We start from the raw sequence: 12,385 nt of genomic DNA on the forward strand, positions 1-12,385 counted from the left end.
AATCAAAGAGGTCAACATGGTCATCCGAATTTAGAGTGGTAAAAGTAGATGAAAGCAACAAAGTGAGGTATACATCATATTAAGTGAAGGCAGATCATGTAGAGGAGATTCGAGGGTTAGTCATCTCACATTCCATGTCAGTTCTGACATGGAATGTCAGAACTGACAAAATGCACTTTTTTAAAAAAATTATCTTCTCAGGGAATGAATCATGCAGAATATAGTTAGGATAGTTAAAGTTAATTGTAGAGGATGCCAGTTAACACACACACACACATACATTATATATATATAAAGTGTTACTTGTTTCCATGGCCACCGAGAGGGGGGGGGGTGACATCTGAGACTTTTGTCACCGGCTCGGCATCGAAAAGGGTCCGACCGTTGGGCCACATAACTGTGTTGATAATGCATGGTTTTAATTCTCGTAATAATACAACAATGATAAAGGATAATGGCATATCGAGAATGATACTGTGTTTTGTTTTAGACAGACAGCTACGCTCTCTAGCTCGCCGTGAGTGTCCGGAAGACACTGATTCTCTCGGCGCGGATCGCTGTAGTTATAGATTTTTGTGATTGCTTGTAAACTGTGCAACTGTATAGTGTAGGCCGTGCGTTAAAAAATAAAAGTAAGTATTCTTATTAATTTGATTTTTTAAGTATTAAAATTATATTTTTAATAATAAAAATTTGATCAACAAAAATGTATCATCATAAATCTGGAAATCAAAAGCGAAAGGAGAAACCTGTGGTCTGGGCCCCACTTAAAAAAAGTGGGGCCTGGACCACAGACTTATCACGGGCCCGAAAATTTCTCTCGGCGGCCCTGCTTGTTTCACTAGAAAAATATTCCATTTTGGTGGTTTCTGTTGCTTTTCTTGTAGCATTCGCTCTTTATTATACATTTGTTAATGATGGATAAATGAAAGAGATTGGCTTATATAAAATTAGTTGCTAGGCAACCTCCGAATCCATGAGATATTAGTATATAATATCTGTTAAATATATCTTCAGTTATTTTGTTTGTTTGTTTTTTTCAATGATAATTATTCTGTAAATCTGAAATTCAAAATTATCATCCTAATGAGGATATTAAAAATCTATCATCTTTTTTTTTAATAGAAAAAAATGAAACTTAAAATGAAATATCCTGGTATTATAGTCTGTTTTTCTGGCATCCTTGTTACTTTTCCTTGTCCTCCCTACAATCGAATGATAGGCTTATCCTGCTGTGTCATTACTTGAATTTGTTTATTATTATTTTTTTTTATTTCAGTACCTGCAAACCAAAGACCTCTACCTCTACCACTTATTCCTTTGTGTGTGACCAGAGAAGATGTCTTATACGATCAGAAACAATAGACGCCATCAATAATGGAAATTATGGGTATGCTATTCAATATTAGCTCATACTAGTTTATATGTTTTTCGCATTATTTTACTAGGTGAGTATAATTTTTTTAAAAAGTATAGTTTTCTATTGTGAATATTACAAAATGATGAAAGGCGGACAAAGTTAAAGCATAATAGGAATTGAATGTTTTATAGTCAGTGATGATATCATCTCATGACGGGGAAATTCTTTATATTTCGTGGTAAGTCAGCTGATCTCATAGAGGTAACTGGAGTTTTCTCCGCGAAAAGGGCAAACCGTCCAAAAAATACTTGCAGTTAACACACAGAAATACTGTATGCTAAGTTACTAGGTAATGGCCGACAATTCGAATATTTGATTAAATAATTTGTTTAATTTATATAATTTAAAACTATGTATTATAAGATTTAGTTACATTTTCTGGTATTTCATAAACATAACTTGTAATAGTGTTTCTTCGCATTATATACATATCCATAATAAATAATGAGAAATATAAAAATATAATATACAGCATATTTTAAGTTGGAGGGACTCCAGTGTCACGCAAAATTTCAAGTAAAAAGAGAGAGAGAGAGAGAGAGAGGGAAGGAGAGAGAACGTTTTAATGCAGAGGCGTAGCTAGGGATGGCGGAGGGGGCGGTCCGTCCCGGACGGCACTTTGAACCTTTTTGAACTTTCGCAGTTAATTCTAAAATACAGTCTCGAGAACTCAGTTCCAAATATTATAATAGTATGCGAATTTTCCTCACAATTGCTGTAAGTGTTGCTAGCTGTAAGAGGAGATTTTCTAAATAAAATTGATTAAGAATTACCTACATTACTATGAAATAGACTTCGCGAATGTCATCGATGATTTTGCTAACGGAAAAGCGAGAAAAATAACATTTTAGAATTTTGAAATTAAAGTTTTACTTCAAAAATAAACATAGTGTTTTAATTTATTTCCCTATACGTCGTTTTTACTTTTTTGTAGTATTTTTGGTGTTTATTGAGAGGGGCGGCAAAAGCTCTAGCTACACCACTGTTTTAATGAAACTGTTTTTCGTTTATTCTGATAAAACTAATAGTCACCTCAGTCTCTTCGAGCGTGTGTGCGCGCGCGCCCGTAAGACCAGTGGTCTTTGTCGAAATCGCTTGGATTTAGTGCTACGGTCTCTCAGAGGAAAGACCAAACCTTTATAAACTAAGACTGGGTGGTAGATAGTTTTCTCCGTCTGTAATATTTCGCTTTATTTCGATCTGAAATAATTTTTGTGTGAAAAAAATATTTCGATTCTGTAATATTGGTCTAGATTTTTCTTTTTTTCTCCCCCCCCCCCCCACCCTCACACACTCTTTTTCATTCTGATATGCAAGATGAGATTATAATATATGTTATACTGTGTTAGGATTATGACGGGCATCATGAAAAGTCTCAAGAATTCCCCCATTTCGAGGGCACGGCATCAGGAAAAAATGTTTTCATTAGTTTTCGGTAGGAAACCTAATGATAATGTTTTGTAATGATTCCAGTTCGAAACAAAGAGAGATATTACATTACATTACAGGCTGGAAAACCATCTACCATCTCACAAAACTACGACAAAGGAAGGCACTTCCAAGGCCATCAATGGGAAAATTGGATGAATTTCTCCTATGTGCAAATACATATCACTTCTTTATATTATTATTGTTACAAATCTTTTTGATCAAAGACTCATCGAGGACGAAGTTTATAAAGCAAATGATTGATAGTAAATCTTCATATGTCATCGAATACAACTCATCTGTCATATTAAAGCTTAATTCACACTCTTAGCATTTACAACACATTCAGGCAATGCGTTCCGTTCTACTTAAAAAAAAAAAAAAAAAAAAATCTCATTCACTTCATCACTTGTGCGACCTTCACAGGATGAATTCCAGTCATTTTTCCTTGTTCTAGCATTTGAAAAATATTTCCCACATCCAACCTAAATACTTCTCAACAGCCTAAACATCTCGATCATATCACTTCATTTTTAATCTACTAAACTCCGCCGATTACATGATTACAATTTATCCTCATAGCTAACATTCTCCAGTTCTAAAATCATTTTCGTCAACAATATCCCGCTCCAAAATAAGTTGGAGTGTGCACCTTCTCCAAAATTTCTTTATCCAAATTCTACCAGATCTGAGCACAGCAGTCCAGATGTGATCTGATCAGGACCTTACACGATCAGATCAGAACCACTACCTTTTTATCTCTGCTGATGAATGCCCTTCTTAGTATTACAGCAATCCTCTGCATGGTTTTACCACCTTTGCAATATGCCACTTGAATTTCAAATTTCGATCCACCATCGCCACAAGATCTCGTGCCTCCTCCACATTCTGCAGTATATTTACACAAACAGAATATTCAGTCTCCAATCTGCGGATCCCAAAGTTCAATACCTTACACGTAACGATACTAGTATCCCCGTTGATTTTTAAACTTTCCAGTTTATTCAGATCTTTCTGAAGAGCCACTACATCGATACTATTAATAACCTAGTGTAACTTCACATCATCCGCAAACTACTGAATAGCTTCCTGCAGTTTGGTGACAATGCTATTGACATAACGGTTGAATGGTCCCAGTACTTAGTCTTGTGGAATCCGACTGGTAACTTTCCTTATTATTATTACGTAACACCTCCAAGGACTCGTCGCGGGAGGGCACTCCACTCATCTCATCTCATCCGTGTCCCCTTACTACTTAATTCTCCCCCTACACATAACTACATTATTACCACCGACGCCATATAAACTTGTCATGTGGTAAGTTGCTAAATGTTTTTTTTGCAAAATCCAGAAAAATTGCAATGTATGCATTTTCCTCATCAGCCATTCGCACTGCGTTATTTGCATGCATCTCTAAACTTTCAGCTCTATCAAAAAACGATCAAGACAAGTAAAAATAAATAAATAAATAAAATGAAATGCAGCAATCACATCCCAAATCAGCCAAGAATACGAGTGATTTCAGTTTTAAACATCCGTTTACACCGATTGGTTTTCTAAACCATTATCAATCACACAGTTGCTTTATTTACATTCCATCTGTTCAATTTATTTATTTGTATCAGTAACTTTCCGATTCAAAATGTTCAAATTTATTGACTGTTTTCAAGCTTGAGTTTCTTCAGATTAGCTTCTCTAATCGAGAAGTTATCGACTTCGGAGATATTTATTCCTTTACCTGGCTTCCTCTTTCTAGTGGCACTGAGCTCTGCAAATTATTCTTTTTTAATTAAAAGGAAAATTAAAAATGTATTATATTTGAAGTTTGAATTCCGTTTTTTTTTTTTTTTTTTGAAATAAATAGTGAGTGATTTAAAGTTCCCAGTAGATCAAGATAACAGCCGGTAAAAAGGAATGAAGGTGTATGGTCAACCGTTTTAAAGAACTTTTTTTTTTTTTCTTTTTGAGCGATTGTTATGTTGACTAAATCACATGGAAGGCTACATGTCTTGTTAATCAGTAGCCATATTCTTTAAATTATAGTATATATATTATTCTTCTATGAGGGAGCAAGGAGTAAAAAACAAAAGTTACATTTTACCGAATATGGTAAATTATTCTTCTTGTTCCGTATTGACGTAAGTGTCATTATAAAATCATTATTATCACGATTTACCTGAGTTTTCAACTCATCTCCTTCTTTTGAAGAGCTGAATTTTTTTTCGTTGACCTTTTTTATTATTTTGCCAATTATGAATATATATATATATATTAATATTTACGAAATAAACCTTATAATTAATTGGAATCTTCTTATTAATAGAATTAATAATTCAAATGTTATGTTACGTAACATTCAAATTCTTAAACTGTATTCGCACGTTCAGATAAAAATTTAATAAATGCTTGGAGACGTGGGAGAGAATATCTACATATGCTTCCTTGAACTATAATTGCTTTAGCCAAAGCGTGTGTCCTTCATGTTAAAGCGACACTTAAACTGACAGTTAACAGAACTAGTCAGTATCCAACAGAGAAAACAATCTCTCAAACAAAAGTGTATCCAGAACGGTTCATGATGTCATACTAAGTAACGGACACTTAAACTTGAATGTAAACTCTTGCTATACAAGTCATTTTTCATTCAACACATTACCTAAAATGTTTCATAATTATATATGGACATTATTTTCAGCCAAAGGACAGCATATTCTTCATATCTTTTCCTTATTCCTGCATTTTGAGAGGATAAAAAACCCTTAGGTGTGTTTTATCACCAACCATGTGATTAAATTCGTGTTTCTTTTCTTTTTTTCTTTGTATGATTTCTTCGCAAATTTTCCATGAGAAGAAAATTGAGGATTTCCAATAATAATTGCACATATCTTTCATATCTTTTCATATATATATATATATATATATATATATATATATATATATGAACTGCGTGAACAATGTCAACACACAAAACTCACAAAGGCAGGAATTACGTCGCAGAGTTTCCTTCCATCTGTGGACATAATTTTGAGAAAAAGATATAAGGAAGGTTGAAATATATAAATGATTTTGATATTATGAACTTATAACTAATCTAGTAGAGAGCGTTTTATTTATACAATAAAACGTGAATTAGCCGTGGTAATTGGGAGGACGATAGAGCCTGGATAATTGAAAAATACGGTTAATCCAAATTGTTTTATTGAGTTAAATCCATAACAAAAAAAAAAAAACTAAAACATAACATAAATATTCTTATAGTATGCAAATACAAAACTGAACATCTTTAAACTTTTCTTTGTAGCCTTATTTTTTGTTTTATTTTTCTTTATGTCCACAAATGATGCAATGTTATTTCGAATACGCAGTAATAATTTCTGTTATTTTACGTGTCCTTGCATAGAGAATATTTTTGAAAAATGAAATGTATATACTACAGAGGACCATGGTTAGTCCAACCCCACGGATAATCGGCATGTTACTGTATTTGGAAAATATAAATACATCATCTTATAAACACTTTCACATTATGTACAAATCATATTCTTTATATTCCTGAGATAAAGTATACCAAATAATTATACTTGAACTGTATGAAAGGAAAGAAAATCGGTTATAAATAAAAAAACCAGTCTATTTCAAAATGGGCTCATTTACTAATATTCTTCGCTATGAGCTCGGGAACCAAAGAAGTTGCTTTTAGTTATTTTTTCCTTAATTTTTATTTTCCAAGGAGGTGGGATGGAACTTAAGCAGTTTAATTGAATTTGCTGCAGTCCTAACATTTGGAAATAAGGTACTCGTCCGTCTCCATTCTGTACTTATCATGACATTTATGCATTTTTTTTGCCGGCGTATTTCGACGAAATGCGCTGCAAGATTGCAAGTAGCCAAGTTAAAGGGAGATGGTAAATCCCGTTTTATTTTATAGTCGGGTACGAAACTCGGATCGAAATCCATCGAATCCATAGAGTTTCATGCCGAAAAAACTATCGGCAGTAGCCAATTTTCAATATCTTGGGTCTCTAATTCGACCTTCAATGGGTGTGTGTTTTCTGCAGTCATTTTTTCCCCTGAGTTGAACGGTTAAAACCCCTTTCTTCTGGGAGTGAGGAAAAAATTCTCCTTATTAATCAGGAAATATGTTCAAAAAGGCATAGAAAAAACTCATCTAGCTTGTGTTAGAATCGAACCTGTAAGTCTTTCTTGTGCTGTTCTAGAGTAGTTGTTACACGGACGCCCAGTTAGATTTTAGAGCTAGGAAATTTTAAACGCAAAGAAATGTATCTTATTAATATGGAAAGTACAAGTCAGCTGTCTGTTATTCCTTTCCAGAAACTAATTTTTACACTGATATTTATGCAACACACACCTTATCATATGCTGTCCAAAATTTGGGCCTCCTCTCTCTCTCCCTTTCTCAACCCAGCTGTGGTGATTGATTCACAGTCATCACAGCTGGATTCTCTTACAGAATCTTACTGAAATTGTGGAATCGTTTTACAACATCTGTGTGAAGGGGCACTTTCAGTGTATGTCGAAAATCAAACAATAAGTTGAATGCTGTTTCTCTTGGGAATTAAACTGTTTGATAAGTGGTTGAAACGTATCGATTAATTATATATAATTGGTAAATGTCGTACACGAGCAATACGAAATCCCAGTTCATATGGTTTATTTCATAATATAGGGAAATGAAGGTTGGAAAAAACAAGAATCAACTGGTTTATTGCAAAATTAATCGCATACACATTGTCGTACATATATTGAAAATACTGAATGAATTTTTGCTGTCACTATTGCTTTAGGAAGCCCCTCCCCCCCTTTTTTTTAAATTTATTATGATGATTATTTCATTCGTCCTTTAGGATAACACTAGTCCATCTAAAGTGGCAATGAGTATTAACCCTAGGACGAATAGCTTGATTAACTCAGTGTTGGAATAAAAAAAAAAATAATAAAATAAATAAAAAAACCCTCAACAGCAGGCTAACCATATATAATTACTTTCACTACCGTGGTTTAAGAATCAATGTATGAAACTCAGAATTCTCTCCCCCCCCCTATCGCATGTAATGATCGATTTGTGTTTATACGTTCAATGATGCTAATTACCTATCAGTAATTCCTAATTATATGGTTGAAGGAATGGTTTGGCCAAGTGGACAGTCTGCTCTACAATTAATGAGAGTTCTGAATGCTGTTGGCTGAAGTTATTGGGAAGGAACTTGATGCTTGGGAATGCCTTTAAGGTGGCATATGAATTTCATCTGCATATTATATATATATACATTAGTTACACACGTGCCACGCAACAAGTCACGTGTGTAACTGGTATAAATTGTAGAAAAATGGCTGAGAGAAGGGAACTGAAACAGACGGAGTTTGAAAGAGGCGTTGTAATAGGATGCCGTGTTGCAGGCCTACCTGTTTGGCAAACTGTTAACAAATTGGGCCATCCCAGTCAGTGATGCCAATACTGAGATGGAAGTGTAGTCAACTACAAGTTCTATCCGCATGGGACGATCTACCACACTCACGGTAAGGTGCTACGAAGGATATGTAAAAACTGCCATTTGTCAGCCGACACGCTGAATTCCATAGCTGTCCAGGATCTTATTACATGCTTCCTGGAAGAAGGGTTCAAAATTCCCATTGATCGCTATCGTACGCTTGTGGAAATTATATTCCGTAGGATTGCTGCAGTCATCACAGCGAAAGGAGGTCCTACATCCTATTAAGCGGGGCGCTATTGATGTTTGTTCCTGACACTATGGTGTCCGTTGACTCCTTTCCAAGCAGTGTAGATGATGTGGATATCGAGCATAGCCTATATTTGAGCTGCTAGTCAGCAGTTAGAAATGAAGGATACATGAAGATGGTTTGATGTAAAATGAGGTGTGAGACAAGAGTACACACGCTATACACTATTTCTTGTTATTCGTCATCTATATGGATCACATTATGAAGGAAAGTGTCACTAGACCTGATATCAAAATTTGATATGTTAATCTCAGCTACTTATGCTGACGTTTTACTCTTAAAGAAATCCAGTACAAGACTTCACTAAACTGAATAACTGCTGTAATGAATTTGGTATGAAAATCTGCAATAAGAAGACAGACTATGAAAATAGGCAGGATATTAAAAATCAGTTGCATCCTGAATGAAAAACCTATGGAAGTAAAACATTTCAACTATTTAGGCACAATTTTTAGTGAAGATGGCAAATAAAATGAAAATAAACACCCAAATGAGAAAAACGGTATGGTAAGGTGTCAACTTAAAACGTTCATAATGTAATAAGACAGAGATTTTCCAAAACGCCAAAGTAGCAGTATTTCAGTGTTCAAAACAGCCGTAAATAATGGATCTAAGACTTGTTACAGATAAAGTAGTTGATTAAAGACTAAATATCACAGATATAAGAGTTCTTAGAAAAAAATTGATGATATCAGTGGCAGAATCATATTAAAACTGAAGTTATTGGGAAGGAACTTGAGATTTAGCATTTAGGAACGTGCAAGGAGTTCTAATTTCAGATGCTGTGGTCACCTAAACAGAATGTGAAAGGAAAAGATAGCTAAACAGGTGTTTGATAACAGGGAAAAAAAACCCAGAGGGCAATCAAGATGTAGATGGAGTGATGCAACTAAAAGTTAGACAAACTAACAATATGCGGGTTCTGACAGATAACAGACTAAGTAGGAGGGGAAAATGCTGATCAGAAGTTATTAATAATTTAATCTTTTCATATGGTGCTATCATAGTATTCTGTGCAATTCTTGAGTGTTCATATTATGCGTTTGATGATGATTTGAAGAACAGTTTGCAGTGCAGTGCGACCTATTTGAATAAAACAGTGTCTGCACAATATGCTAGAATGGCCGTTCGTGGCACTAGTGCCGTAACGAAGGCGTGGAGAAAGAGGCGCAACTAGGTTTGGGGCGCAAAACGTATAACATTTTTGGGTTGGGGGAGCAAGTTAGACACTTGCCACAGGCGCTTCATATCCTCGTTACATCACTGCGTGGCACTTTTCTATCTCTTGCAGATGAAGCTAGAGCACCAATGCTCGAAGCATAAAAGATCCTAGGAATATTACATATCACTCATATATATATATATATGTGCATAAAAATACAAATCCTCAAAAGTTTTTTATTATCAAAGGAAGTAGTGGATCTCTTTATAGTCCCAAATGATTTTAAGGTTAGTAGGTAGCATCATTTTCAAAGTTTGTAACATATTGTATTTTATACTGGGTCGTCCTCATAAATTAACCGAATTGTTTTCAGTACAAGTATTTTGTCAAAAGAGTTAGAGGAAGGAATCTCGGTACCTCAAAAAAAAAATAGAAAAAGTAAGTGAAATAATCGTACTTTTGAAACCGCTACCTATGTGACGGTGCATTTGAGTACTTTGCTTAGTTTATGAAGTACGTAGGTGCATTATCTCTCGGTATCAGTCATTTAAAATAATTTATAATATTTTCTACCGAGTAAAAATGAATATTCACAATATATATATATATGTGTGTGTGTGTGTGTGTGTGTGTGTATAGAAAGTTTTTTAACTTGGGTATATTATGTATTCAAGATACCAAGTAATTTTATATAAACTTGGTTTTTAATCTTATTTCCCAAGTGAGCAAACAGGCAAGAAAGTCAAGTTTGCGCCTTCACGTAGTGCAAGTTTGAGGCAACTCATGGTGGTGCAACTCGTGGTAAAGGTGGATTAAGTCTGATCACTTTCCTTAGTATTTTTCCTTAATGTAAAGCACATCCCCTTGCAGAGATGTATGATGCTAAACATTAAAGACAATGGTCACTACCCATACCGGTTTCGACCTTTATTGAGGTCTCGTTAGTGGGAGCCAGACCTGAAAATGCTAAAGTTGAAGTAATGCAGAGCTTATGAATTTTACCTAAACAAGCTGCCACAAGGTGCTTTGACCTTATTAAATAAAATCTCAGGATGAGAGATAGATGTATAAAGTTTTTTAACTTGGGTATATTATGTGACCATTGCCTTTAATGCATAGCATCATACATCTCCGCAAGGGGATTTCCTTTACATTAAGGGAAAAATACTAAGGAAAGTGATTAGAGCTTAATCCACATTTACCACGAGTTGCCTAGAGTGGCACTACCATGAGTTACCTCAGACTTGCACTACGTGCAGGCGCAAATATATATATATATTTGCGCCTGATATATATATATATATATATATATGTATGTGTGTGTGTGTGTGTGTGGAAAGTTTTTTCGTTGGGTATATAGTATATTAAACATACCAAGCAATTTTATAAGCTAGGTTTTAATCCTTTTTCCCAAGTAAGCAAGACAAGTATGTCAAGTTTGCGCTACTTACAAGAGTTGCCTCAGTCTTGCACTACGTGCAGGCGCAAACGTGACATACTTGTCTGTTTGCTAACTTGGGAAAAATGATTAAAACCTAGCTTATAAAATTGCTTGGTATGTTTAATATATATATATATATATATATATATATATATATATATATATATATATATATATATATATAAACTGTAGATTTATTGCATACACTATCTTTTCAAGTTTTGGCATTTTAACATCACCTTCAGTTCATTACTGGAATGCTAAATCCCCCCCCCCCTCCCATTTTACAGCTGTTGTTATTTATGGTTATATCGCAAGACCCTTGCGGTCAAATACATGTCTCACAGAACCTTGCATATCCACTTCACCAACATCCGCGGCCTCAACTCCAACCTTAATACTATCCACTACCATCTGCAGTCCGCCAAACCCCACTTACTCTTTTTAGCAGAAACTCGAATATCCCCCCCCCCCACACACACACACTACTATCCATCTCAACCGTCCAAACTACACACTGTTTAACTCCTTTCGACCCAAGGGTGGCGTCTGTGCATATATCTGCTGTGACACCCTGCCAGAGTGCACCTAACCTAGAATCGCCCAAGTTTGACCTTCTCTGGTTGAAAAAATCCTTTTCCCACTTAGTCAAATTCATCTGCTGTCCTGTCTATATCGTTCTCCTAATGCTGCCAACCACTCTGAGCTCTTTAACTTCCTTTCCTTAAAAATTTATTTTCTCCTGTTCCACTCTCCTAACAGCGAAATCATCCTCCTAGGAGATTTTAATGTCCATAACACCAACTGGCTTTCCTCCTCCAGTTGTATGGATCTTGCAGGCAGAGATGCTGAAACATTTGCCATCACACGACCTTACACAAATTGTTCACATGCCAACCACAATACCAGATAACCAGAACCACTCCCCAAATACCCTAGATCTCTTCCTTACCAATGACTCTTCCAAATACACAGTGAATGTAGTGAGCCTCGTGGGTAATTCTGACCACAATCTAGTGCTCATCCCCCACCCCATGCAACACCGCTTACACAGTCACTCCCACACAAGAGTAGTTTGGTATTACACCGATGTATAACAGTGCCAAGTGGGACAGCCTCTGAGACTACTGTGCTTCATTCCCATGGTTGGACTATTGTTTCCAGTCTCCCAATC

General features: G+C 35.3%; 1 protein-coding gene across 2 annotated transcripts in view; it reads left to right on the top strand.

The window, feature by feature from the left end:
* LOC150101072 (putative peptidase C1-like protein F26E4.3) overlaps nt 1-12,385 on the top strand; it is a 119,616-nt gene that overhangs the window by 26,814 nt on the left and 80,417 nt on the right. For both annotated transcript variants that reach the window (XM_090401250.1, XM_090401251.1), the window contains exon 3: nt 1,280-1,390. In XM_090401250.1, the coding sequence (XP_090257376.1) occupies nt 1,280-1,390 (111 nt within the window). The remainder of the gene's footprint in view (nt 1-1,279; nt 1,391-12,385) is intronic.

This window comes from Typopeltis vanoorti, chromosome 12 (assembly GCF_054136105.1).
Source record: "Typopeltis vanoorti isolate ZY-2024b chromosome 12, IOZ_Tvanoo_1.0, whole genome shotgun sequence".
Classification (NCBI taxonomy): Eukaryota; Metazoa; Arthropoda; class Arachnida; order Uropygi; family Thelyphonidae; genus Typopeltis; species Typopeltis vanoorti.